Source organism: Vitis vinifera, chromosome 6, assembly GCF_030704535.1.
Source record: "Vitis vinifera cultivar Pinot Noir 40024 chromosome 6, ASM3070453v1".
NCBI lineage: Eukaryota > Viridiplantae > Streptophyta > Magnoliopsida > Vitales > Vitaceae > Vitis > Vitis vinifera.
The window spans coordinates 7238997-7265129 of record NC_081810.1 but is presented as its reverse complement, the minus strand read 5'-3'; the positions used below and the strand labels follow the sequence as shown (position 1 = coordinate 7265129).

Sequence of the window (26133 nt, the reverse complement as noted above, 5' to 3'; positions counted from 1 at the left end):
GTTTTGCATGGAAGGGCAAAACAATGTTCAATTTGAGGAACTTACAACTTCACTGGAAAAAATGATGAAGAATTTTGGCCAATTTGGCTATTTAGCAGACAATATAGCAAGCCTTGATAAAAACCTGAAAAACCACACATCATAGTCAAGTTCTCTGATCTTGCAACCTCATGTAGTCCGCATAAAACCGAGGATGACCCTCGTCTGGGTGGGCAACGTAGGCGTAGCCACCATGGCTGGAGATGTCAAGCCCTGCAACCTCCTCCTCAGTGGATATCCTTAATATCTTAAGCTTATGCAGAGCGTAGAAAAGTGGGCCCATTGTGATACTGACCCAGCATATGATCGCCAAAACCTCAACCGCCTGGCATCCGATCAAGCCCCAACCCCCACCCATGAACAACCCATATGGTCTCACCACGCCACTCTCCCCTGAATCATAGGCTTGAACCACAAACTCCTCTTTTGCAAACAAGCCAGTGAAGATCAAACCCCAGGCTCCACACCCACCATGCAACTGGGTAGCCTCTAATGGGTCATCAAAGCCGAGTTTCAGGGCCAGGATGTTGAGACCAATCAGGACCCAGGCTGAGAAGAACCCGCATACAATTGCAGCCCATGGCTCGACCACGGAGCAGCCTGATGTGATGGCCACAAACCCACCCAGAACCCCATTGCAAACATCCAGTGCGTCCCAGTGACCCACTATCAGTCGCCTGCCGAACAAGGTAGCAATTCCGGCAGCTGAACCAGCCAGTGTTGTGGTCACTGCTGTGCGGCCCACGGCGGTCCAGTTACCTTGGTCGGTAGTGGTTGGGTAGGAGACGAGGATTTTGTCGAATGAACCTGGGTTGAACCCAAACCACCCGAACCACAGCAAGAATGTGCCAAGCACCACTAGAGTGGCGTTGTGACCTCGCATGGGTACGGGTTTACCAAATGCATCAAACCGCCCGACCCGTGGGCCTTCAATGAAGGCACCCCATAATCCGGCGATTCCGCCCACTAAATGGACAACGCCGCTTCCGGCGAAGTCGATTGCGCCGGAACCAAACAGGAGGTTGCTCGAGCTGGGGCTGAGCCACCCGTTGGAAGACCAGAGCCAGTGGACCACGACAGGGTAGACAAAGCCAGTGAGGAAGAAGGAGAAGATGAGATAGGCGCTGAACTGGGTGCGTTCAGCGATGGAGCCGCTGGTGATGCCAGCCACGGCTATGGCGAAAGCCCACTGGTAGAGGAAGTAGCTGTAGTCGTAGGTGGAATTAGGGATGTCTTTGAGAGCGAAATAGTCGGTGCCAATGAAGGGGTTGGAGGCGGAGCCAGAGCCAAAGGCAAAGGCGAAGCCAAAGAAGTAGTAGGAGATGCTGCCGACAACGGCGTCGACCACATTGGTGAGCATGATGTTCATGGCGTTCTTGGCTCGGACTGAGCCAGCACAGAGCATGGCAAACCCAAGCTGCATCACAAAGACCAAGTAAGCTGAAAAGAGAAGATAAACCGTATTGATAGAATCTGTAACACTTGCTTCCCATGAGACCTCCATCACTGTTTGAGAGAGAGAGAGAGAGAGAGAGAGAGAGAGAGAGGAAAATGGCTGGTCAATACATTTGAATGGTTGGATAGGTAGGGGATAGAGGAGTAAGGAAGAAGATGGTTGGATAGGTACATTTGAATGGTAGTTAATACTTCTTTTGAGCCCTATGTGGACCGGTAAAGCAAGACTCAAAACGGCGTCGTTCTTAGGTTTAGGTTTGAAAGGATTTGTTGAGGCTTGTCCACGGGCCACACGTTCCTGTTAACCTTCTTGCTGTTCTTTCAGACCCAAAAAAATAAAGAAATAAAAGAATAATAAAATTACCCAAAAAAAGAAAAAGCAAAAAGTGAAGGAGATTTTATAACTGGCTACAACTTACAAGCAAAATGCTTCCAACTCTAGTAAAAAGTATCATTTGGACAAAGACACTACTTAAATGTTAGGTACCATATTTAAAAGTTAGGTATGCCATTAATTTCTCTAGTCATTCTTCCATTCTTTCCATTAATAAAAAAATTTAGAGCAGATAATTACTTAAGATATCATTATCATTGATTCCTATCATCTTTTCGAATCTGAATCTTATTCTTAACCGTAGACTAAGAAAAGCCTGGTTAACGAGGGACATTTTTCTATACCTATATGATCATTTTTCCACGCCTCTCATGGATGGTGGGACAATACAATGACTTTATAAATAAAGAAATGCTTCCCCATAAGCAAGAGAAAAGCTAAAAATTATGCAATGGAACAGCCGAGTCTGAATCAGAAGTGTACCCACTTGATCCAACACAAATGTGTGGAAGAAGTCCCTAATGAGATAGCCATCCATCTCAGTGATTTGAGTATCATGAAAGGCTAGAAGCCCTTTTAATTTTGGGTGTCACTGACCTATCGTTCTGTTTGATAGATGGACCTACTACATACATGAATATAAAGTTTAGAAGAATGATACACATATAATAGTGGAAGAGCTGGAGCTTGTATATACAGGTATTCCTGAAGTGGAATCATTGGGTTTCTACGTACTTCTTGTAATCTGGCCCCATAGTTCTGCTAGTGAGTGAAGGTCTCATTGTGACAATGGCAGAGTCATTGGCCCCGGCTCTTAGAGCAGCCTTTCCAGCTTCCAGAAACCTTCTCACTGCATCCTCTGCATACCGGTTGGCTTCACCCACAGTCATGCTTTTGCCAATGTATGGGTAGGTATTCAGGACATAATCACCATTTAGCTGGGATGCAAGCTGGATCAGTTCGACTTGGAATTCAGAGAGGCTCAAATCTTCCTTTGGTCCCCGTGGCCTCAGTGGTGTTGTTACCTCCGGAAGTGTTTCTATACAATCAGCCAGGTAACAGAGTTGATCTTGAATATTTGATGATATAGATTAACAGAAAATAAAACAGAACTGTGTGACAAAATAATATCAAATCAAAGCATGTTAACCATGCATCTTAATCTTGGGTCCTTAGTGTCACATCTAGGAGACGTGTACCATTCCAAATCTATTGAGAGATGATTTGACTTTGGAGATTAATAGCCAACAAATTCTGGTGAAAAAATAACCATGGACCATCCTTTCAACAGCTCTGTACACTATCTATATCATTGACATTAATAGGGTAAAACTAAAACTCTTGTTCCTATGTAACCTTAGGATTTTATCTCAAATATTATTCTCGCAAAGGATTCAGGATATGATTGCAGATGCCAACTGCAAGATCCGAAGCAAGGACTAACTAAGGGAATTGGTGAAGAATAACTACCATAACAGTACTTAGATGTGTCACCATCATCTATAATAGGGCACTAAGGTACATATCATGAAGCCTTAGCTAACAAACTAATATGGAAACTTTTTATAGTCTGTGAACAATATGCAGCTCATTAGGTGCTTATTAAGGGAATTGATATGAACCTGGGCAATCATCACGAGGAGTGTCACGGAAGTAGAAATAATTCTCAAAAGTTCCAGCCCATGCATCCCTCTTAGTCAGGAAATTTGACTTCAGATTGAAAAGCTTCTTTACAGTTGCAGGGATGGAAGAGTGTTCAAACTGTGAATGTGGGGTTGGCCCAGTTGGCTCATGAATCACTGCACCAAACAATAGAGTCAATCTGCAAGTGGGAGGACTCAAATCCAAAAACATAGTAAAAGTAGAACAGTTATGAAGTTACACGGTGAAATAATTATCAGAATGTACAAAATATGCATCCCCTGCAAGTTTGGAACTTTAAACAGTACCAATGAAATAGAAGCAGCACCAAAATAATGATCAAAAGAAAACAGCCAGAGATTTTGTTCCTCAACTTGTAATCAAATGGGTGGCAAACTCCTATGCATCATGCCTGAACATGATCCAACCTGATTTTGGAACTGATTTGCTTGCACGAGCCTTGGTCAGTCAATAAGGTTGGACAAGGGACAATAAATCACTTTGGGTTCAGTTAAAATAGAATGCAGGGTTATACTAGTTGAGCAACCTGGTTGAGTTTTGAGCAGGAACACTGTTTTCACCCAGTTTTCCCAATACATGGGATGGCCCAAAAAAACATAAAGACGTCACACTGGTGATTCACATCTTGGAACACTGACAACAATAACTGATAAAACAACCATGGAAAGGAATTATTTTCATAAGTCTGAGATGAGACTAAAATCTGAAGTTAATTTTCTATGCAACCCTTTCTTCCTTCAATAATTGTTGTTATTGCAAGTTATGGCCAGACAATGGCAGGGATTTTGATGCATGCTCTCCTTCTACTGCTTGGTTCCCCGGGACTTGAATGTAAGACTTATTTTGTGGTGAGCTCAAGGTTGAGGCAGGATTAATTTTGTGAAGAGTATTGACAGCCACATCTTTTTGGAACCCTTTCTCTAGATAGATAATAAGAGGGACGCCAGATACAATTATTTTTCCTATGCAAGAAATTATAGAGGTTACTTCCTTTTTTAATTTTATGGAAGCTGACACATCTCAACCTGTAATGTTTTTTTTGTTTTTTGATAAGTACATCTCAACCTGTAATGTTAATGCATGATTGATTCTTAATCTCCAATACCATGCAACTAAAGGGTTACCAAATTTAAGAAACAAGTACAATGTATGTTCCACATGGATAGCATGATGACTCATTTGCAGTCCTTCACAACTAAACCAGACAATAAGAAACCATTAGTCACAAGTGCTCAAAGCTAAACTGCAAAATCAATATTAAATGTTCCTTAACAGTCTCACAAATATTATAGCTTACTTAAAGCTACTTTGTTATTACTTCTATTAGAGAATCAATTTTCCAAAAAAGTTGAGTTTGTAGGATTTTAGTCCCACAACGTATATCATGCATTCTAACACCCTCCCTCTAGATGTGAACTTAATAAATTGAGGAAATAAAGCAGCTTTGTTTAGGCTTAATAAATTGTGAAAACAAACATGTAGTGACATTCAGACATACGACTTCTCCTTACACGAGGCTCTGATACTGTATTAGATAACCAATTTTCCCAAAAGCTTAAGACTATAGGATTTGTGCCTACAGTGTATATCAAGCACTATAACAACTTCAAAGTCAAAGTAGATCAAAGTTGATGCAAGAAGCATAACTGGTAATTCCAAGTAAGGAAGGCATTATGGCAATTGGCAACCAAGGCCACATCAAGACTGAAGCAAAGGCACATACTGGACATGGATTATTTCACCAGGAAGCTGATCTAAGCAAATTAACCTAGAACCCCTTTATAAAGTTGTGAGAACAAACTGCAAATGGTGCTCAATTCAAACAAGTAAGGCTAGGATTTTATTAAGATAACTACTTGAACCCGGTGTTGCACTTCTTCAAACTATTTCCATACCATCAGATGCTCAACCCTTTAGAAGCACCACATAGGGTTCCACCTCCTTAATGGACAGTGCAATTAAACCCAAATCCCAGTGTCAACAGCTGCAAGTCACTCTCTAAACAATTTTCTACCTAATATAGCTGGGTTCCCTACTTTGTTCCATGGAACATCCATATAATTCCATCTACTTCCACCCAAGTATTCCATATAAGTCTAGGGGAAACCAGATATTGCTGGCACATCACCATGCAAGATTGTCTGTGCTGTCCAAATGTAGAGGACAAGCAGACAACCTTTTCCATGGCTTTGCCCCACAAGCATAGTCCTCTGGCATTTCCCTAAAGTGTCGGAGTCTGCTATCAAGCAGCCGAACCTCCACCGAAATTGTTGATCCTTGACAATATTCATACAAAGGGGACCAACTGAAAGTTACTAGAAGTACCCCCAGGAAAATATGGTTACCATAACATTAAGCAAGAGGTTTGGTCTCTTCTGTTATTCCTCCACAGGATTCTACAATCATCTCTCTCCCCACAGCCGCAGACTAAGCCTACCCCGACATGCCATGCATGTAACCTTATACTATATCAAATTCCACTTCACAACCTATACTTAGGAAATCCAAAGAAGCCATTCAATTTACTCTAAACCTAACTGTCTGCCCATCTGATCAAACAAGCACAAGGCCTGCAATATAACTACCGAAGAACCTCACATCTATGAGAAAACCATAATTCTAGAATAAATTACCAGTTTTCTACTAAAAAAAATTGCCATCAAATACTCAATGAGAAATAATATTACCACGCAAATCACCAAGAAATGAGGCTAATGCATAACTTTAAACCACAATAAAGAAAATAAACCAATAATCATGAAGCAGTCCAAAGAAAAAAAAACTCACCAGTGCCCTTCTCAATCCATGGTGAGACCAGTATGGTGGGAACCCGAACACCCAACCGATCAAACCGAAAATAAAAAGGATCAGGCCCAATGATCCCATCTGGGTTTGGGACACCAGATACAGGGGTGGGCACATGATCGTAGAACCCACCATGCTCATCATATGTGATCAACAATGCCATCTCCTTCCACTGAGGGCTAGAACGCAGAATCTCATAAACCTCCTTCACAAACTTCTGCCCAATGGCCACATCGTGTGATGGGTGATCATCATTCGCCGGAAACTCCTTCACATCGAAGTACCGCTGCTCTATCACCACATAATTCGGAAGCTTACCCCTCTTAGCATGCAATTTGAACTTTAATGCATAGTCATGAAACCTAGTCACGTGCCTCAGCTTCCTCAAGCTCTTGAAGAACAGTGTTGCAGGGATGTTCTGGTAATAAATCCCAAAGGAGAGGTCATTTTCGTCCAACGAATCGAAAATCGTCCTCTGTGGAAACCCATGGATGAGGTCTTTCCGTACATTGCTCGTCGCACCGTGCGACGTCGCTGAGTGGACGTAGAACCGGTTCGGCTGAGTCGACGCCGGAACCGCCGCGAACCAGCGGTCGAACACCGCGAACTCGTTCGCCAGCGCAGTGTAAACCGGCAGCACCGCCGGCTTGAACCCGCTCATAACGGTTTTCGACAAACCCTCACTCATGTTCTTCGCCTGCTGCGCGAACCCGCTCATCGGAGCCGGATTCTGGAACCAATCCCCCGTGCCGAACACCTGTTCACGAATTGCCTGAAACGAGTGGCCTGGGTCGGAGTCCACGAACAGAGCATCATCGGAGACCCAAATTTCTGGCGAGTCTGGGTCAGAGGCGTTAACTCGGTTCGATTCTTTCCCCGTTAGACCATCGATTTCGGGTCGAGCCGATTTGAGCCAACCGAGAACGTGATCGAAGGAGCGATTCTCCATGACCAGTACCACGAGGGTTTTGATGGGGCCATGAATTTTGTATTTTCCGTGTATGTTGAAGTCGAGAGACTCTGAAGAAAAAACCAGGTAGAGGAGGACGACGGCAGCTAAGAGGGCCCGCCTGGAGGCCATGGCATGAGACTATTGACTGAACGACCGGCGATCAGAGGAAGGGCATAGTGGTCTTTTCGAAGAAAAATAACAGCAGCGAGTTGGTCGTATCACGGTAACGTAGAAGACAACAATTGCCGGCAGCAAACTTTGCTTTGGGTTTGCGAATTTTTTTAAACCTCGATCACTGTGCACGTGGCATCTTCGTGTAACCTTAAACAAGGAATCTCTATCACTCGTTACGAATATCCTTCCTTAGTTTTACTTATTTATTTCTTAAATCTTAATGTAATTTTTTATTTTAAATACAGGTACTTATATTATATATTTGTTTAAATATTAAATTTTAAAAAAGAGTTATTTATTCCTCTAAAAGCTTATTCATTCCAAATAAGTCAACTATAAATTATATTATTGTAAGTTCAGAAGGATAAAATCTTAGTTATCAAATATTAAATTAATAATATTATACACATATATCAAATATTAAATTATATTCAAGACTTAATGTGATATTTGTTTTTTAATTAAATAAATAAAATTAAAATATTTGATTTTTTTTATTCAACAATCAACATAATTAAAATAAATTTGTTATCATTATGTTCAATTTAAGGTAGAATACTTTGATAATAAGTTTGCAATGATGCCAATCGGTGATAATTTTATGGGCATAAAGGCTACTTTGACTCCAAACTCAAGTTCCTTTCGATTCATAATCAAGAAGGGTTAATTAAGAACAGTAACAAAAACATGTGTTCCTCAATTTAAGATTAAGACTTCATCAAGGATTTGCTCAACAACAAAAAGAGCAAGCCAAGCTTAGAAGTTGGATCAAAAAGTAGACTGCATCTGGGTTCTGAGATTGCCCCATTATACCATTCAAGAAGGAAGATCTGTTTATCCCAGTCTCTATGGGTTTAATCTGGAGGGCACACGCCCTAGAATAGATGAACAGACCTCTTTAGCTTGTTCTGTCGCCATTTGGGAAGTTTGTAGAAGGCTGTTTTTGTCATCCCAAATATCTGCTGGAACTCCTCTTCTGACAAATATGCCTGCAAACAACCAAAAATGGAGATATAGCTTTTGTTAAAAGATTGAGCTAGAATCTGAAATTTGTATGGATGGTGAAAGCCATGGCATTCAATCATAGCAACATGTGCATAGTTTTCGGGTACTTGTGATGGCGGTTCATAAGAACAGGCAAAGAATTCAGAAGGATAGCATGGAGAAAATATTCCTTTGAGGCTGTTCAGAAGACTGAATTGTCTATAGAGAATATAGCAAGGGATACCTCTCTTTTGGTCACATCTATGCCTGTTGTTACTGGGTCATCAGCCACAACTTTTAAACGCTCATATGGGAAGATTAGCAAGTTAACATCAATCTTAACTCCATCAATCTGATCAAGGCCTACATTCTCAGAAGGGGAGCTTGGCACAACTGCTGTAGGCCGTGGGGGTACTGGTGACCCATCTGCAAAGAAAATATTTCATGAAAGCTAGGTTGGTATTTAATAAAGAAAGAAAAAGGAAAAAGTAAAACACCCATAAGAAAAAAAAATGGTGTACAAACAGTGAAATAAGTCATCCTCGGAACAATAGTGTTATTGCTGGAAAAATGCTCGAGGATGATACCATCCATGCCTCCTCCTTGACCACTAAATCCTCTTTTCTTAAAAAAGGCAAACATGCAACATGATCTTAGTCTACAATTGAGGTGTTCACACTTCCTAACTCAGGATTTGATGAAAAACTGTCCAATTGGACGCCCCAAGCCTCAAGTTTTCAGGAATTCATGAATCATATTTACCTAAGCATCAGATTCAAAAGACGCAAACTTAGAAAATTTTTGAAATCTTCCAATTTGAACAACTTTTGGACTCAACTATACACTAGCAGTGATGCTTGTTCCACATATTGAGTAAATAAATTGATTTTCCAGGACCCAACCATTAATTTTCCCATTATTGTAGAGCATGTTCTAGAAAGAGACTAGAAGATGAAGAACACTAATTTCATTGGTTCTGAGTTTCTTCATGGGCAAATTTAAGGATATGTTCCATTACCAGCACTGTCATGATCAGGATAAGATCCTGAAAACAATGATCTTGCAATTGGAGATACACTTGAAATTTGGTGGTTGTCTGAGGACTTCAAATTTGAGCCAGAAACACTGAAGGCAGAAGATGCACTTCTTCGCAGCCCATTAGAACTGACCGATCTGCTTCTCAAACTATCTGGGGTATTCTCTGTGGAGCATGCTTTCCATGAATTTCTCAAAGGTACCTGGATGAAACACCATTTACAAGAATTGTAAGTGGAATAAATGTTGAATTGCAGTTGAAGGAGGGAAGAAAAATCCCATGGTTTTATTAGTCTAAAAAATCTAAAATTTTGAGAACATTGGATGCTTCCTCTTTTCACATTAGATGGCTATATTGATTCAATTTTACATATCAACAGGACACTTGTAATGAAAGGTACCATCTCCTAGATGAATAGGAAAGCTTATGCATGAGGTAATACTGTTCTTTTCTGCCCTTTCATGTGTTGAGTTAAATGTGGTGATGATGATGAGTGATCCGTTGAACTTATTTGTGGCCTACTCTTTGAAGGAAGGTAACTCTGATCAGTAATTTTAGCTTACTCTAACTAATCAAATGTCTCAAGCTTTTCCATAGTTAAAGACAAGCAGGTGAAGCCTAAACCCCTTGAGAACGTTTCATCAGTGAGAAATTCTTAGGAACAAAGCTTGCCCATAGTGGCAAGATGAAAATATCAGTAAGTTATCAATATTCTTGAGCTATTTTGGTGCTTATAATTTGAGTTTTCATTGGTAAGTATGGCATGCTATCAACAGAAGAACTTTCATGCTTCAATTAAAAGAGGAAATCATAAAAAATGAACCTGGGAGAATTTTCAAGATTCAGCTTTTTAGGTGAAAAACTAAGGACACTAACTTACTTCTATCTTTTGTGCTGTTCCCTTCAAAATAGCCAGCCTCCGCTCAAATGAGCTACCATGCATCTACAAGGGCAGAAAATTAGCTCAGAATTGTTCACTAAACTTCATATTACATGCTTATCAGTCTAACAATCAGAATTTAAGACAGAAAACATGATTATTTTTTTCCTCTTCTATGCCCCAAGTATCCATGTAAAATAACGCATCTAAATTGGTACTAAACTTCTTCAGAATATCTACAAGAGAGAGGAACAGATTAATCGAGCATCCTTAAGGAGTTGCTGACAAACTTCATTTTTTTCCTGACATGCTTGTTGGTTCTGTTTCTAACAACAGTGCCCCAACCCACACATAACCATACTCATTTTATGTCATGTCTTACAAAAAAACATCACAACAGTGTCCATGTAACAGAGCCTACAATGAAGGGAAAATTAAACACCAAACAAGAAGATATTCAGAGTTCAAAGGAGGTACAGAGAGGTATCATTTCAGGATAGGAAATGGTCCACTTACATTTGCCTTGGAGGAATCCCATTCAAAGAAACGAGTGAAGAATGTTGGTTCATGACCTTCTGTAACAACATATATAGGAGTCTCCAGGGAAAGTCCTTCAACCAGAATGTCTATCTCAAGAAATTTCTGCCAGTTCCAAGGTAAAACTTTAGGACACGGACAAAGTTGCAAAGCATCTCATACAGAAAATGCCAAACTACATGTAGGTCTTACATTTCTAGATGATCTCATCCAAGGATATTATGTATTAGTTCCTACAATGTCCATATGTCACACAAAGTATTAAAAAATGTGTGAATGTGTGACTGTATAGAGGCCAAATGCTGGGACACACTAACTATTTCAAAAATAAAAAACTTGGATGCTAAATGAATACACAGGCTGTTAAATGCTTGCATAAAATTTGAATCAGCTGAACAGCAATGTTTAAGGCATATTCATGGAATGGTTCATCTTTGAAATAAACTGAATCAAACATAGGTGTTGAGAATGCATCTGTTGGCCTCACATTGTATACATGTGGGTATTTGTCTGTCTTCACAAATGCAAAGTTTTTTGTCCCAAAAAAAAAATTATTTTAAGAGAGTTGAAGAATGAAAAATTCAAGATCAGATAACAGTTATTACCAGACCAATCTCAAGAGCTTGTTTCTTTGATCTAACATTTGAATGGCAGCCACACCAAACATAAATTTCTCTGTTGCAATCTAGTATTAACTTGTCTTCTGTAGTCAGATCATCCTGTGTGAAGTTGAATATCTCCTTCACCTGAAAGTTTTTAAGAGCACATACAAAAGTTTATTTCAGGAACATTCATCAGTCAAATTTCACAAGAAAAAGAGAACTAGTTATTTTGTCCATGATGGTACGACCTCTTCAAACTAAAAGAGAAATGTATAACAATCAATCTTTGACCTTTTTAACTTGAAATTTATAAGAGTGGCATGGAATACTAGAATTTTTTAGTGAAGCAAACTTTAGAATTCAGACCAGTTAGGCATGCTAAATAAAAGATTTGATTTGACAATGAGTCAAGCAGTGTGTTGCAGAGAGCATTCAGTTGGACCAAGTTGGGGGGAAAAACAGCATGCTAAATAAAAGATTTGAGTTGACAATGAGCCAAGCAGTGCATTGCAGAGAGCATTCAGTTGGACCAAGTTAGGGGGAAAAACAAAGCAGTTCTCTCTCTCTCTCTCTCTCTCTCTCTCTCTCTCTCTCTCTTTCTCCATTTTTTCTGCAAAATTTCCATGGTAAGTGTGATTTCAATATTTTTTGGCTCCAAAATAAAATAACTAAGCTTTTCTTTATTTTTCACTATTATTGTCAGTTGTATGTCAATTCACTTCATAAAATAAAATTCCTCAGTTAATCTCCATTGCATATTTCTCTGTATCAGTTCATAATGGCAATGTGGCAGTATAACCAAAATCATGTCGACATGACTTACTAAATCATCTGGTGAATGGTATGAAATTGGGCCAATGATAGAGCCTTAGGTAAAATCCATGGAAGAATCCATTATTCTGTTCGATGGATTTGCAGTTTTTCATAATCGCACCACTAAGTACACACCTAGAAGCACAGACTAGACACACAAATACCACATGGTTCATGCCTCAACTATGAATCGCTCATATTTCTAACATGTTCAATTTAATTTCTCTTAAACTATATAACATGTCCACACAACTTGCTCTATTTGATGCACAAAGTTTCTAAAAATGCACTGAAGACTGTTTTTCATATCAAGCACTGCCCTACCAATGTTTGAAGAGATATGAAGACAGCCACTTGCTAAAAGTGTGGTTGCCTGTGACTTCTTTGCAAATGTTCGTTAAAAAAATTAAGTTCTAGTATGAATTGAGGACTTGATTTTAGTTTTCTTTGCAACTTTATACAAGAAATTGTTGAATCAATTAATTTTTTGTAGAAGTTAAAGCTTTTTATGTACAAGGTGAAGAAGAAAAGAAAGTGTCCGGAAGAAATAATTTCTGCCATAAAACTATCTTAAGGGAAGTTCATATTGAATATCCTAAAGGTACTCCAACTATTGAAATGCATGGATGCCTACAAAAGTGTGTGGGAAGTGTACCTTAAGATCACCTGTGAGCAAAATCGGACCAGTAGCAAAAGAAACACAACCCGCCATTAGATATGTTTTTACAGCCATTTACAGCTGGCATATTCTGAACCAAGACAGAGCCACATTATCTTTTGAGAGAAAAAATTTAAAAGAAAGGGTATTTGGCTCACCATCAGTAAAGGTACATGTAAACAAATGTGGGTCTTCTACATATGCCTTAATCTCCCTTTCCCTTGGATGCTCTGCCTTTCCACCAAGCGCTTTCCAGAAAACATCAGGTTCGCTACCTTCCCTCACTGATATAGGTTGCAATGTTGGCTATAAATGGCATCAAAAGAGAACAAGTACAAAAACAATAAGCATGACAGGAGCTTTCTACAGAACGAAAGAAAAACAGTCAAGTCCACTTTGAAATGACAGAATCACACACATTTATTAGATCCAGCATTCTGTCAAGAAGATCATGATCTCTAGTTGAGGAGAGGTTCCCAACCCAAGTGAAGATAGATGTTTCGGTTTGTAAGATGAAACAATAGGATGAATTCAGGGAACTTGAAACCTGCAACAGTTTAATTACCTCAATCAATTAATACCAAGATCATAGAGGCTTATGTGATTTTAGACAAGAACCACTAGCTAGAAAGCAAAAGAAGCAGCACTTGCTTGTGATACTAAATTCCAGAACAGATTATGTGGCAGTCCATTTTTCCGAATCATAAAAAGAGCATGGTTAAAGGCCTGGGACTTCATGCTAAAATATTCACTTCAACTCCGAAAAACCAAGGCTGTATCACGAAAAAAAAAGAAAAAAGAAAAGAAAGAGAAAAAGGGACCGTAGACTGAAGAACAGTTTAAGACTCCAGAAAATCTAAAATATCACTTTAGAATACATAGCCTTTGAGTCAACAGTTTAAATAACCCATAACATGGAAATCACATTGATCATTTTTCTGAAAGGACTGATACAAATTGTGATTTGATTGTTAGCAATTCTATTGGATTGTAGGATGAGTAATTTGCATAAATTGGACATGTATTGTGATGCCTATCATTCAAAATCAATACACGGCATACTTATTAAATGGTTAGGGTAAATCCATAAGTGATGCTTTGGAAGATAGTATCCACAAAAGTGTCTTTTCCTTTCTTATAACACTATAGTTTTCCTATGATTAGAAAGAAAGTGTGTTGACTAAGTGTTAAAAGTGCAGACACTCACTTTGCTTAGTATCCTAGTTCCTATTTCCCAACTTACTTGATCAACTTGGATGGCTTGCATGTTATTTGGACTCGTTCCCTGAACTCGAAAAAGAGCTGTCTTTTTTTCATCATAAGTTTCGTCTGCAATACCTTTTTCTGCTATAAATCTTTTGTAACGTGTGCTCAGACCTCCCTGCATGAATGTCAAAACAAAACAAGAAGAAGAATGCCCCATGTTTAGTAACAGTTTAGATCAAAGAGAAATGCACTTGACAAGCAAAAAGAAACAAGCTTCTGAGGAAGGTAAGTGAGGTACAGACCTTGAAAACAATTAATGTTTGAAAAATTAAGAAAAATTCAATAGGCTCCTTTTCCTCAATAACTTGACCCTGAAAAATAAAAGAATATGCATTAAAAATATAAAAATCATGCAATTATGTTTGGATCAACTTTTGAGAAGACAAAAGTTCTTCTTTAAGCTTGATATAAGCCTTTATGCCCATTTGACTAATTTTATTCAAAAGAACTCATGACTTGAAAAAGAGCTTAATATGGAAGCTAGGAAAATGTTGTTTCTTGTAAAAGCTCTATTTTGGCTTATGCAAGAAGTTTTTTCATGTTTAATAAAACTTTTACAATACCAATATTGCACTTTAAAAATTGTGACTTTGACTTCAACTTCAACTTCAACTTCTAGCCAAAGCCAAAAACAAGAAGCTATCCCAAACAAGGACTACGGTGCAAGTTAGAAGTCCAAATGTTTATAAGTGGCAAAAAAATTTTATCAATTCATTGCAACTTGATTTCAGGTGTCATGAACCTTCAAAAAATGCTTTGAAAGATGTAGGCAGTAAAAGATATCTTTCTTGAATGCATGAAAAGCACAATACTTTCTTTTCTCATAGGTAATTTTTAGCTGAGAAATCAAATAGCAAAGGACCAGGTAAGATTGTCTACATACAAATTGCTAGAAGTTTGCAATCCAAATCCATTTTTTAGGTCAAGTGCTTGTTTTGGTCATTCTGCAAGAGCAGAATTCTGAAGCAAACAGATTTGAGTGTAAAGATTGTTGTGGTAGGTATCTTGATGAACCATGATCAGGTTTTACTGAAACCTTGGGATTTCTGGCCTAAGAGTTAAGAGATTAAGACCTGTTGTTGTTAAGGCTTTAGCCCAAGTATTGTAAATCTAGTTCATTCTTGGATAGTGGAATTGTTCTTTTTATTTTTCTGCTGTATTATGCCTGATCATACTGGGCCTCCTGGGGAACACAGATTATTACTTATAATCCTGATAAAGGGCAATGATACATTATCAGAACAGAAAATATATGGGTACTTTTGTTTGGGGGTTCATGATGATGGATACTGTTGTTTTGGGATTACACTGCCAACGGTCATTGGCATTGAGATGTCATGCTGTGTTAAGCATATTACAGACACTGGCAGCCTTTATGCTAATAAATTGAATCTATGAAATGTCTTACTCATAACCAATTTTATCTGTGAAAGTGAACATCATTTCAATTGTTTTTTCCCTATTTGTACCCAATGCTTATAATTTCATCCATTGGGATTTATTGCTATGGCTTTAAAATAGGATATAACCAAGTGTTCAAATGAATTTAGATAATTGAACAAATTTAGTTGGGAATAAAATTTCATTGACTTGATCTGTACTGGCATGACTCTGTCCAGGAGTAAAGAAAACAGATTTGTATGACATTTCCTGATTCAAGGAGAGATCAGTAAAATGAAGGAAGCCAACATGTTAATTGTATGGACTGCATAGTGTAAAATATGGAGATTAAATTTCTCCAATGGAGGTAGCCTATAGTCTTAGTATAAGAACACACAATGCTCGAGGTTGCAATTGTACACAGCATAATTACGATATATATATGAAGGGACAAAAATAATATCTAAAGCTATAGACACATATACTCAAGAATTCTAGGATCAACATAAAGGGGTTTCACTAACATATTGACTCCGTGCATAACTGATTCAGCATGCAACCTCACTGTTCTAGAAAAGAGAAAAAATAGAGTGCTTTCTCCACATGCTGGAGAACAGATGTCAAATATGTCCTAAATCTTGGTTCTAGCATTCTAGGAAAGTTCCCTCATCTTTAATGCTTTTCTATTCTGTTTAAATAAAACTATTTGCATTTTTGTGAAAATGAATATCAATGAACTAAGCACTGGCAACCATATGTTCAGGACATATGAATGCTTCAAGATATGCTTGGCTAACATTCAACTTTAGGTAAATCAAAAGTGGTAACTAACATTCTAATACGACATGTTTCAATAGATTGTGCATTTCAGAATGCAAAGAGAAAACTAACCACAACTGAATCTCCCTTCATTGAATCGACAATAGTATTCATACGGGAGATAGCATCAACTCTGTCTTCCTGCAAGCAGGAGAAACTAATGAACAAAGAGAAAAGTGACATGATTATGGAAAAAGAGAAATTTGTTCATAAATTCTCATTAATAAATACACCATGCTTACCATTACAGCCCCACGACCAAGCCATGCATAAAATAAATATTCGTCTCTTCCATTGCCAGGATATTTGTATTGCACAATATAGCAGTCACCACTGAAAAGCTTTGTTTGTTCGGCAACAGGGACAAGGAACAACTCATCATCATTTACACGCCAGACCTGGAATGTTCAGATTGCAGCAACACAGAATATGTATCATAAAAGCTTACAGCCATAATTTCAAGGAACTAGTAATTTTGTAGTAAGCAGTTACTTTTAGAGTGCCACTGCAGTCTATAAGAGAATCACAGTCTTCTTCAGGAAGCTCCTTCACGTCATAGCCTTGTTGCTTGAACATTGCTGAAAAAGATATAGAGTAGGAATAAAAAATTAATTCAAGGAAAGAGAAGGCATTAGAATAGATACTGCTAATACTGCAATGGAAAAAAAAAATCGCAAATGTTGTTGCAAAAGTTACTAAACCTGCTACTTTCCCTCGACCTTCTTCATACAGCCTGGGCTCAGCCAATTGAGGCCACACATCAAAATATGACCTAAATATGGCAGTTTCTGATCCTTCGGTTAGGGAAGTTAAATGGCTTCTTGTTGACCTGCCCTGAGATTTGAGGAAATCCTAAAACAAAATAACAGTACTTGAGTCAGAAACAATGCAGCAGAAAACCCATGTAGAAAAGCCTGAGCAGCTGCATTCTTCAACAAAAACAACGTTTTATGTACTATAATGTGTCCTCCATGCAATGAACTTCCCAGTTGTTTTATGACATCACATTTCCTTCTAATAACAAATATTTGATCTCTCTAACTCCCTTTTAATTTGATTCTTTATTATATAGCAAAGTTCTGTAGAGCCACAGGCACTAAATTTAAAAGAGGAGAAGTGCTTACTATGGATGCTTATATCATGTTGATTACAAACTTAGAAGGAACTCTCACAGGCCCCTGCTTGGCAATACAAACACCGAGTAGTGGACTTCGAATAATATAGAAAATATACCAGATTATTTTGGATATCAATTTTTAAGAGTATGTTTCCTCACTGATACAGCGCCCCAGCATCAAACCATAGGGTAACTACATCAGTGTAATTATAAGTTCATAACTTGCATATCTTGTTATCAATTCATTAAAAGTTAAACCATATAATAGATACATTAAATTAAATCAATGACCATTCCAACCAAAGAAATAGCTATGATAAAGCTACTAGTAAGATGATGACAAAAAAATAGTAAATGAAAAAATTATAGCCCATATTCCAAATATTAAAGGTGAGAAACATGAATTATATCATGCAGTTTAATCCATGAAGAGCCACATTGTTAGTTCAATCATGAGATCTGAATCACTTCTAGTTAATCAGACAACACTCTCTCCAATCCCAACACGCACGTCCCACCCTCCTTCCTTTCCTCACTTTTTCTCATCCCTTCCACCATTTAGCTACATATTTGAACCATCCCAACAGGCCTACATTTTTATCACCCTAATGGGCTTACTGATGTTTCATGAAGGATCAATTACAAATTCACTCATATAATAATAACATAGATTTAAATTCATATATAATATCTCCACATGTATATGAAGAAGTAAATATACACAAAAAATGTGCATGTGTTTCTGTGTGAGGGAGGAAGGGAAGAGTAAATTCTTACTTCTGCAGCTGAGATTGAAGTTTTCCGTTCTGTAATTGAGGTATTTCTTCCCATCCAAACAAAAATCTCATTGTCACAGTCCAACATGTAGCACTTGTTTGATTCGAGCATTTCTTTGTTCAACATGTTACACACAGTTTGGCATAGTTTTCCTTGGGTAGCTATCCTGTTGATAAGAGAACCTTGAAGCATTCTTAGAGAAAGAAAGGCATCTTGTAAGTTTTACAAGAAAAAAGATTCTTTCTTCATTTGAAAAAGGAAGTGGATTCCTCCAGAAAAGCAAATCAATCTGAATCAGTAAACAATATTTTCAGAAAAACCGAGGAATCTGAACAGCACAAGCATTTCAACATTTATGAAGATATAAGAAGATAGGATTCTTTGGCACACCAATAAGGATATACTTATACAATGGATAAATTTGGATGCCTGGGAATCTGTTTAGAATGATCTGAAGTCCATTCATCCCAGTCTCAGAAGTAAACTAATTGGTTCTATGAACGATGATATGAAAGCAAAGTAATATCCAGGAGCAGGAATAAGAAGAAACCAGCACAGATGTGTATCTGAAACCCAAGGTGAAACTCACCAGAATAGTTTTGCATTTGGAATATCAGGTTGTTTTTGAAGGGAAGGAGGTATGTCTCGAGGAATAGGAGCATAACCACCAAATAAGCCCCAGAATTCCCCAACATCAGGATCACCAACAAATTTTCCATCCTCTGCAACAAGGAATGATAGACATTTGTCAAATTAGTTTCTTACAACAAAGAAAATAAAAGAAGAATAAATTCCAACCTATAGTTGCGACCTCGCACTTCCCATTATGCTTATTCTCTTTGATATACTGAACAACCTCCAGAGCTTTAGCTCTTTCTTGTATGCTGGAGTTACATCCGCTAAAGAGGAAAATTTTTGATGCTGTATCAAGTATGAATACATCATTGTGGTTCAAGGATGACCGAGAAAAGGGAACCTGGTGAGCATCAAAAAACACCACTCAGACCATGCCCACATGGAGCTAACCAAGTAAAACAGAATCACCTGGAGGTATTTATAAAGAAAGTTGAAGCAATTCAAGGCAGAAAACTCAGACTTGGAATTTAATGCCCTAAGAAAACTGAGTTATGCAAGTTCACTCAGTAGCATCCATCATAAATGAACATGTACAGTTGATTGAGCAACCACTCAATTTTCATCTTGATAAGTGGAACATAAAAATTGCTTGACTTTCCATGTTATAGTTGACTGAATTAATTTATACAACTAAAATATGATGGGTATATCACTTCAAAAAAAGCTTACTTCTTTAATATGAACAACATGATCCCCCTTGCATGTAAACAGGCTGATTTGGTATGTCTCACAATTTAATTCTCCCGGTCCAGAAGAAAATACACCTTCAATGGGTATGATACAAGGTTTAAAGTATGACAAAAACTTCTCAGTTTCCAGACCTTGAATTTCCCTAAATTGCACTGCTTGGGACCCTAGGGCTGCATCCAATTCAAGTGCTTTGTCTGATGCCAGTGCTGAATCCACCTGCCAACAAAAGTAGCAACTAAAACACCCTCCAGTGAAATAAATTATCAAATATAAATTTTAAATTCAAATTTTTATAAATACTAACTCTACTTTGAATATGATAATGTGCATGAAGGTGGGTTGGATTTGTTACACCCTAACATTGACCATTAGAAAAAAAGCCTCATGGTTGGCACCTAACCCATGAGGGCCGACATGTCAAGAGGTTTTTGGCATGGTGGTTGGATTGTGGCTACTGAGCCTTATTCTGGTCATTCCAAGTCATTTGTTGCTAGTTTGAGAAAGGTGGGCACTAAGAGGAATTTTCTTGAACATTTGACAGACATGGACCAGGCTGCAACATGAGGGAAAATCTTGGACAGCAATGGTGTGCAATGCCATGGCACAGTCTAAGGATGCAGCCAAGGATACCTGGCATGCATCAGCATGGGTGGACGTCCCAGGCAGGGGTAGAGAAGCTCTAGCAGTGCTCACCAACATGTGTGGCAAGCACCTGAAACAACCATAGCCCTTCAATATGAATCGGCAATCCATTAGCATGCCCACACATGCTGTTGTGCAGCACACTTGCTTGCAATGGCATGACCATGTGGCCCCGCTTGGGCAACAGTGTAGCCCCATGCCCAAACATGGGGCAACATAAGGTCACACTTGAGCAATTAAGTGGTCACACAGCCACACATCAGCACCATGGCACGACCAAAGTTGGCTATAGTTGTATTTTCTTGAAGGAGGTTGGGATGTGGGGCCTACAAAAAATAATTATTAGAATTTCTAACATTATTCCTCCTCAATTATGTTGGATGTCTTCTTCTGCCACTTGTGAAATGACTCAAAATGTTCTTTAAGGGGCAGATGCGGGGGTGGTGTGGTGTGTCACTCAAGATGGCATCTAAGGGTTACAAATGATGAGGTGACAGAGACAAGTAGCAGCCACCTTTTAAAGTTTATCAAAGGCGCAAAGGAGTGGGCTCCAAGGCCCAAACTTTAATTCGACATTCTTTGGATGATAATGGGCTTAGTTGGGATTTTATATAATTCAATATGGGTTCAGCCTAGAAAGTACTTTCCAAAAATAAAATTACGGGCCTAGTCAATGGCTACAAGTTACCATTTTCAGTTATTATTATTTTCATTTTCTAATAGTCTTTAATGTGGTTTAGTAGTCAGTCCAAGTTTTGTTATTTTCAAGTTGCATTATTATTATGTGACTAGTTCCAAGGAGTTATAAGTCCCTAGAAAAGTTTTATATAGTAGTTGATTTGTCTTTTGAGAGGAATGAATGAATGAATTTCTAGCAGCCACTATTTTCTTTGTGTGATACAAAGAGTACTGGGATGTGAAGCCTAAAGGTTTTTAGGAGTGATTCCTAGGGTACTTTCAATTATACACTACTCTCCTTGCATTTTACTTTTTGTACTGTATCATGAGGCCACAAGGGGCATGTCAAGACACACCAGGGGACATCCTTCAATCGCTGGTTGAGGCATAATAACACTCACTTGCACATGATACGGGTGCAATGTCATGCTTGTGATGCACCTTGTTGGTACACAGTTGGGGGTGAGACAAGATTTTCCATAGTTGGCATGGCACAAGCACAATAGGGATTCAATCAGTTCAGAGGCATGCAAGCCAGGTGTGAGCTTTGACACATAGCCACACACCCCATGTAAGCAACAGCATATGACATTAGCATGGGCTGAGCAAGTGTTGTTGATGTTGTTCAAATGACAAGCAACCAACTGGGACATGTGGCTTAAGACAAAGGCAAGCATCAGCTAAGGGTTGTCTGATGAGTAGTTGAAGGTAGTTTTGGGAAGTTGAAACCACTTAACCGTCATACCAGTGACACTCTCCGATTGGCTTCTTTGAATTGAAAAATACTTCTGTAACTGTATGCTACATAGTATTCCAGACCTGGTTTGATCATGACCTACTTTGGCTTTGATGTGAATAAGGCTTGATCAGGGGTCTAGGATGGTCTTGTCTGTATTATCTTTGATAATACAACAAGTTAGGGTTGTTCCTTGTAATCTTGGTGGTGTCCCCAAGATTTCAAAGCCTTTGTTCAAGTGTTGGATGGTTGACTATGTGGGGACTTAGTCTTCACAAGAAAAAGAAATATATTGTGGATTCAAAACTTCCTAGTGAGAGAACTTGGGAGTTTCTACCCAACACCGAAACGCAAAAATCACTGAATGATGCAACTATTAATGTGATGATCATGACACTTTCTAGTTATCTCATCTTACCACTCCAAAGACCCCCACCCAAGGAGAAAAGAACAGATTAAACAATTAACCATTGAGGCAAAACAATTTTCACACCAACAGACTTCTTAGTCGGGCTTCATCTTTGAATAAGTTCTCTTAGTTGGGAATCTTGTAATCAATCGATCGGTGCATCATAACTGTTATCTTGCATGCACGTTGTTAATCATCATATTATAGAAGCCAATAACAATTCCTCTGCTTTTTCGAATTCTAACCACAGTTTTGAGCATTTCAAATCATAAAATAAAAGGAGGAGATGAAACCTCTTTTGCATCATTTCCCAGCCAATAATGTATGTCATGTTGAGGAGAGCTGCTTTTGAGCAAGACTGTCTGTCACATATAAAACAGAAGCAAAAAGTCAAGTTCATTGCGAAAAAAGGAAAACAAAACAAAATAATTTCCTGCTTTAGACTCTCAACATTCAGATCAAAGTCACATCACTAATGAAATAACTTTCTATCAAATAAATATGAAATTAATTTTCTTGAGACACTAAATAGAAATTAAGTCTCTGAGATTGTTGATGACCTGTTAAACAACTTAGTTGGAAATTAAAGAGGTCCAACCTGCCAACGACTTACATTCAGAATTATATATGCACTCCCACTGAAGAATTTCCCATATGAAGATTTTGGGACCAGAACCAACCGTAAGTTCTCAATGCACCAGATTTCTAAACCACTAAACAAATGAAGGGTTAAGGATAAAATAATAACTTTAAATGCCGACACAATGTATACAGAAGAGCCAATGATTACCACTTTCTAGAACAAAATAGCATGAAAATTCGACAACTTGGTAAATAACTACCCCGTATTAAACTATAATGGCACCTAGTGCCTACAAGGTAAGATCCACGACAATCAATTGAATGCCCAATTGTTGTGAATTTCAATAGAACTTTTAACTTAATTGACTGTCAAAAAACAAACTGCTTTTTCTAGGTCAATGGTTTTATTTGCTTCCACAAAACATGCTTCCAGAATAGCAATATCTATCAACATGTAATGTAACATCAGTGTCCATACAGTAGGAACAAACACAAAGCTCTGTTAGTTGAGCAAGTCTTTTCACTTACTTGTCTATATTAGGGTTTAGGTATGTAGTCAACCTCTTCCACATCAAGATCTAGAAAAACTACAGCACAACCCCCCCACCCACCGATAAAAAAAGAAATGAAAACTGCTGAATGCAATTTACAGTGAATAATAGCCAGAGAAACAAATTCGTCAATAAGGATACGCCTTAACTCCCGCTCCCTGAAATATTGGATCAATTTCCATCTCCTCTTATGCATTTGAAAACCCACAACACATCCCTCAGAACTTGCAATAGCCTCTGCAGTATATGAATCAACAATAATCACAGTCGGCTTACAATGAAGGCCCATTATGCATCAAGAAGAACATTACACTGTGATTGTGATAACAATTGTTTTGAGAAGTTGTGAAAATACTTTACGATGAAAGCATACAAATAATCAGAAAATTCCAAATGAAAAAGCATAAAATAACCACGACCCACGTACTGAAAAGACCAAAGCAAAAGACATAGCAGCATAACCCAGTAAGAAAAACTCACCTCTCTCCCTTGTGAGATTTGAAGATTCAACAGTTAGGGGTCTCAACCGAAGCTTGTATGGAGTCGTTGAAAAACAAGAAACAGAACCCAACTCAGAAATTCAGAATATTCCCAGTTCCTCTCTTGAAAAATAATTATAAAATAAAAAATAAAAAAATCAAAGGGCAATGGATAACATTCAAGAAGAATAAAGAGAGTAGAGATGAAGAGGCAAGGTTGGGACCGAAAGAGAGTCAGAAAGTAAGAAAGAGAGTGGAGTTTGGCTTTGTGGGGGGACCCAGCAAGCCTTTTGTGCTTGACGAAGAGAAAAGGAAAAGAAGCGTGCCCATTGTGCCCCCTTCTGTGCAGGCCGTGACCTTCAACGCCATGTGAGGTGTTTCTCAGTACATGGATTTCCACATTTGCAGACAACTGCAATCTTGATGATGATTGATCACTTATGGAAAAGCTGATTGCCAGATGGTTTGTCCAAATCTTTCTTGTGGATGTATGTATGTCTTGAATTCTGAATACTATAAAAGAAAATATATTAGATTCTAACTAGATTTGATGGTTGATCTAAAAATAATTTTGAAAAAGATTACATTACTTCTTAAAATAAATTACTTAAATTTCTTCTTTTAATCATTATAGGGTTGAAAAATGAAAATGAAACCTTTTTCTGTTCATGTATAACATTTTAACACTCTTGTAACATTTCATGTTGAATGATTTACAAAAGCAGGGAGAGATATGAACCTGAGTATGTACTCTTGATTATGAGACTATTTAAAATGTAGCAAATAGGTGGTTAAAGTAGTTGATGCAAAATTTTCAATTAGGAGAGAGATTCAAGCATCATATCTTATAGAGTCTCTCAAAAAGTATGTAGATGTCAAAAGCCGGATTCTTGATAAATATACAGCAATTGGAAAAAATAATTTTTAAAATACCATAGATTGGAAAATAATTCCAATTCTACGGCACTTTTTAACACGTAGGATGAACCCATTTCCCCAACCTGTTTTCTTCTTTTCTTCTCTGCTTCAAAAATCATTTTGTCCTCTGCCCCAAAACCCATTTTCCCGCACGCCAATCACAGAGTGGAGATCCTTGCCTCAATACCAATAAGAAGAAAATGAAGTGTAGATCTGAGAGACCATTGCCCCCGGTTTTTTCTGTAAAAGTTTTCATTTTTTTTTTTATGGTTTGGCTTGTTGTGATTCTGTTTGGCTGCCAAGAAAGTGTGGAAAAGTTGAAAAAAAATTAAAGTTTTCGTTTTTTTTTAACAATGAAATCGAGTATGATAAAAATTATGGAGAAAGTTTTAATTTTTTTTATGGTTCGGCTTGTTGTGATTCTGTTTGGTTGCCAAGAAAGTGTGGGAAAGTTACGAATTTTGTTTCTATTTTTTTTTTCCGCCGGTTCCGACACAATATTCGTCAGTCCAATTTTTTTTTTTTTTTTTTTATAAAAAAACATAAGATTGTATTTGGTAATCTGATCATGATTTGTGGGGAAAAGGTTGTGTTTTTCAGCCTGGCTCAAAAATCGTGGATTTAGGGTTTGTGAAATTTAAATCCAATGGCACAAAAGCAAAGAGACCTGCAGAACATCTCCAGAAAGCACAAGGAGCAAAAAAACAAAGGCATTTTTTTTTTCATTGGGGGTTTTGCATTCTTGAAATTTAAATCGAATGGCACAAAAGCAAAGAGACCCGTAGAACATCTCTAGTATGAAAATTGTGGAAAGTGTCTCTTGAAGAGACACTTTCAGTATAAACCCAATTTTTTAAAAATTATGAAAGACGTCTAAGTATAATTCCATTTTTTTTAGGAATTGTGAAAGGTGTCTCTTCAAGAGACACATTTAGCATAAATTCAAAATTTTCCTGTGTTTAAATGAAAATTGTGGAAAGTCTCTTCAAATTTTTTTTTAAAATTGTGGAAGGTGTCAAAAGTCACCTTTCACAATTCCCAAAAAATAGAATTATATTGAAGGGTGTCTCTTGAAGAGACACCTTCCATAATTTTTTTTAAATTAGGTTTATACTGAAAGTGTCTCTTTAAGAGACACCTTTAGTATAAATCCAATTTTTTGGAATTGTAGAAGGTGTCTTTTGAAGAGACACCTTTAGTATATATAGATTGGAATTTGTGGAATTGTGGAAAGTGTTTCTTCGAGTGACACCTTTTGTATAAATTAAAATTTTTAAGAATTGTAGAAGTTGTCTCTTTAAGCGACATCTTTAACTTCAAAATTACGAGACATTCAAAATTTTCAAATTGTGGAAGGTGTATCTTGAAGAGACACCTTTAATGCATGTTAGATTTTTTGCCACATGGAAAGTGTCTTTTCAAGAGACACCTTTAATATAAATCAAAATTTATGGAATTGTAAAAGGTGTCTCTTCAAGAGACACCTTTAACTTAAATTCACTTCTTCCATGATTTTAAAAAT

The 26133-nt window shown here is 37.8% G+C and overlaps 3 protein-coding genes across 4 annotated transcripts; all 3 read right to left on the bottom strand.

Moving 5' to 3' along the window:
- Positions 1-31: 31 nt before the first annotated feature.
- LOC132253941 (ammonium transporter 1 member 3) lies at positions 32-1885 on the bottom strand. Its single transcript, XM_059737508.1, has one exon. It carries the CDS (start codon positions 1541-1543, stop codon positions 146-148), a length of 1398 nt encoding a protein of 465 aa, XP_059593491.1. The 5' UTR covers positions 1544-1885; the 3' UTR covers positions 32-145.
- A 410-nt stretch (positions 1886-2295) lies between these two features.
- On the bottom strand, positions 2296-7605 carry LOC100250203 (non-specific phospholipase C1). The gene is made up of 3 exons (XM_002278377.4): positions 6278-7605; positions 3451-3627; positions 2296-2867 (listed from the first exon to the last, which is right to left on the bottom strand). Exons 1-3 carry the CDS (start codon positions 7374-7376, stop codon positions 2545-2547), a joined length of 1599 nt encoding a protein of 532 aa, XP_002278413.1. The 5' UTR covers positions 7377-7605; the 3' UTR covers positions 2296-2544.
- A 434-nt stretch (positions 7606-8039) lies between these two features.
- On the bottom strand, positions 8040-24181 carry LOC100267299 (villin-1). 2 transcript variants are annotated; one of them, XM_010652608.3, is made up of 23 exons: positions 23695-24181; positions 23356-23451; positions 22695-22794; positions 22375-22443; positions 19596-19832; positions 19089-19266; positions 18880-19012; positions 18291-18456; positions 17098-17248; positions 16889-16974; positions 16639-16794; positions 16469-16537; positions 14440-14508; positions 14175-14312; positions 13350-13478; positions 13090-13237; positions 12929-12939; positions 11464-11604; positions 10838-10963; positions 10322-10384; positions 9424-9643; positions 8650-8831; positions 8040-8410 (listed from the first exon to the last, which is right to left on the bottom strand). In XM_010652608.3, the coding sequence occupies exons 2-23, from the start codon at positions 23394-23396 to the stop codon at positions 8297-8299; spliced, it is 2727 nt and encodes a 908-aa protein (XP_010650910.1). In that variant the 5' UTR covers positions 23397-23451; positions 23695-24181; the 3' UTR covers positions 8040-8296. The 2 variants fall into 2 exon arrangements, with proteins under 2 accessions (XP_010650910.1, XP_010650912.1); XM_010652610.3 differs by lacking the exons at positions 22375-22443; positions 22695-22794; positions 23356-23451; positions 23695-24181 and adding an exon at positions 20247-20554.
- Between the last annotated feature and the right edge of the window lie 1952 nt (positions 24182-26133).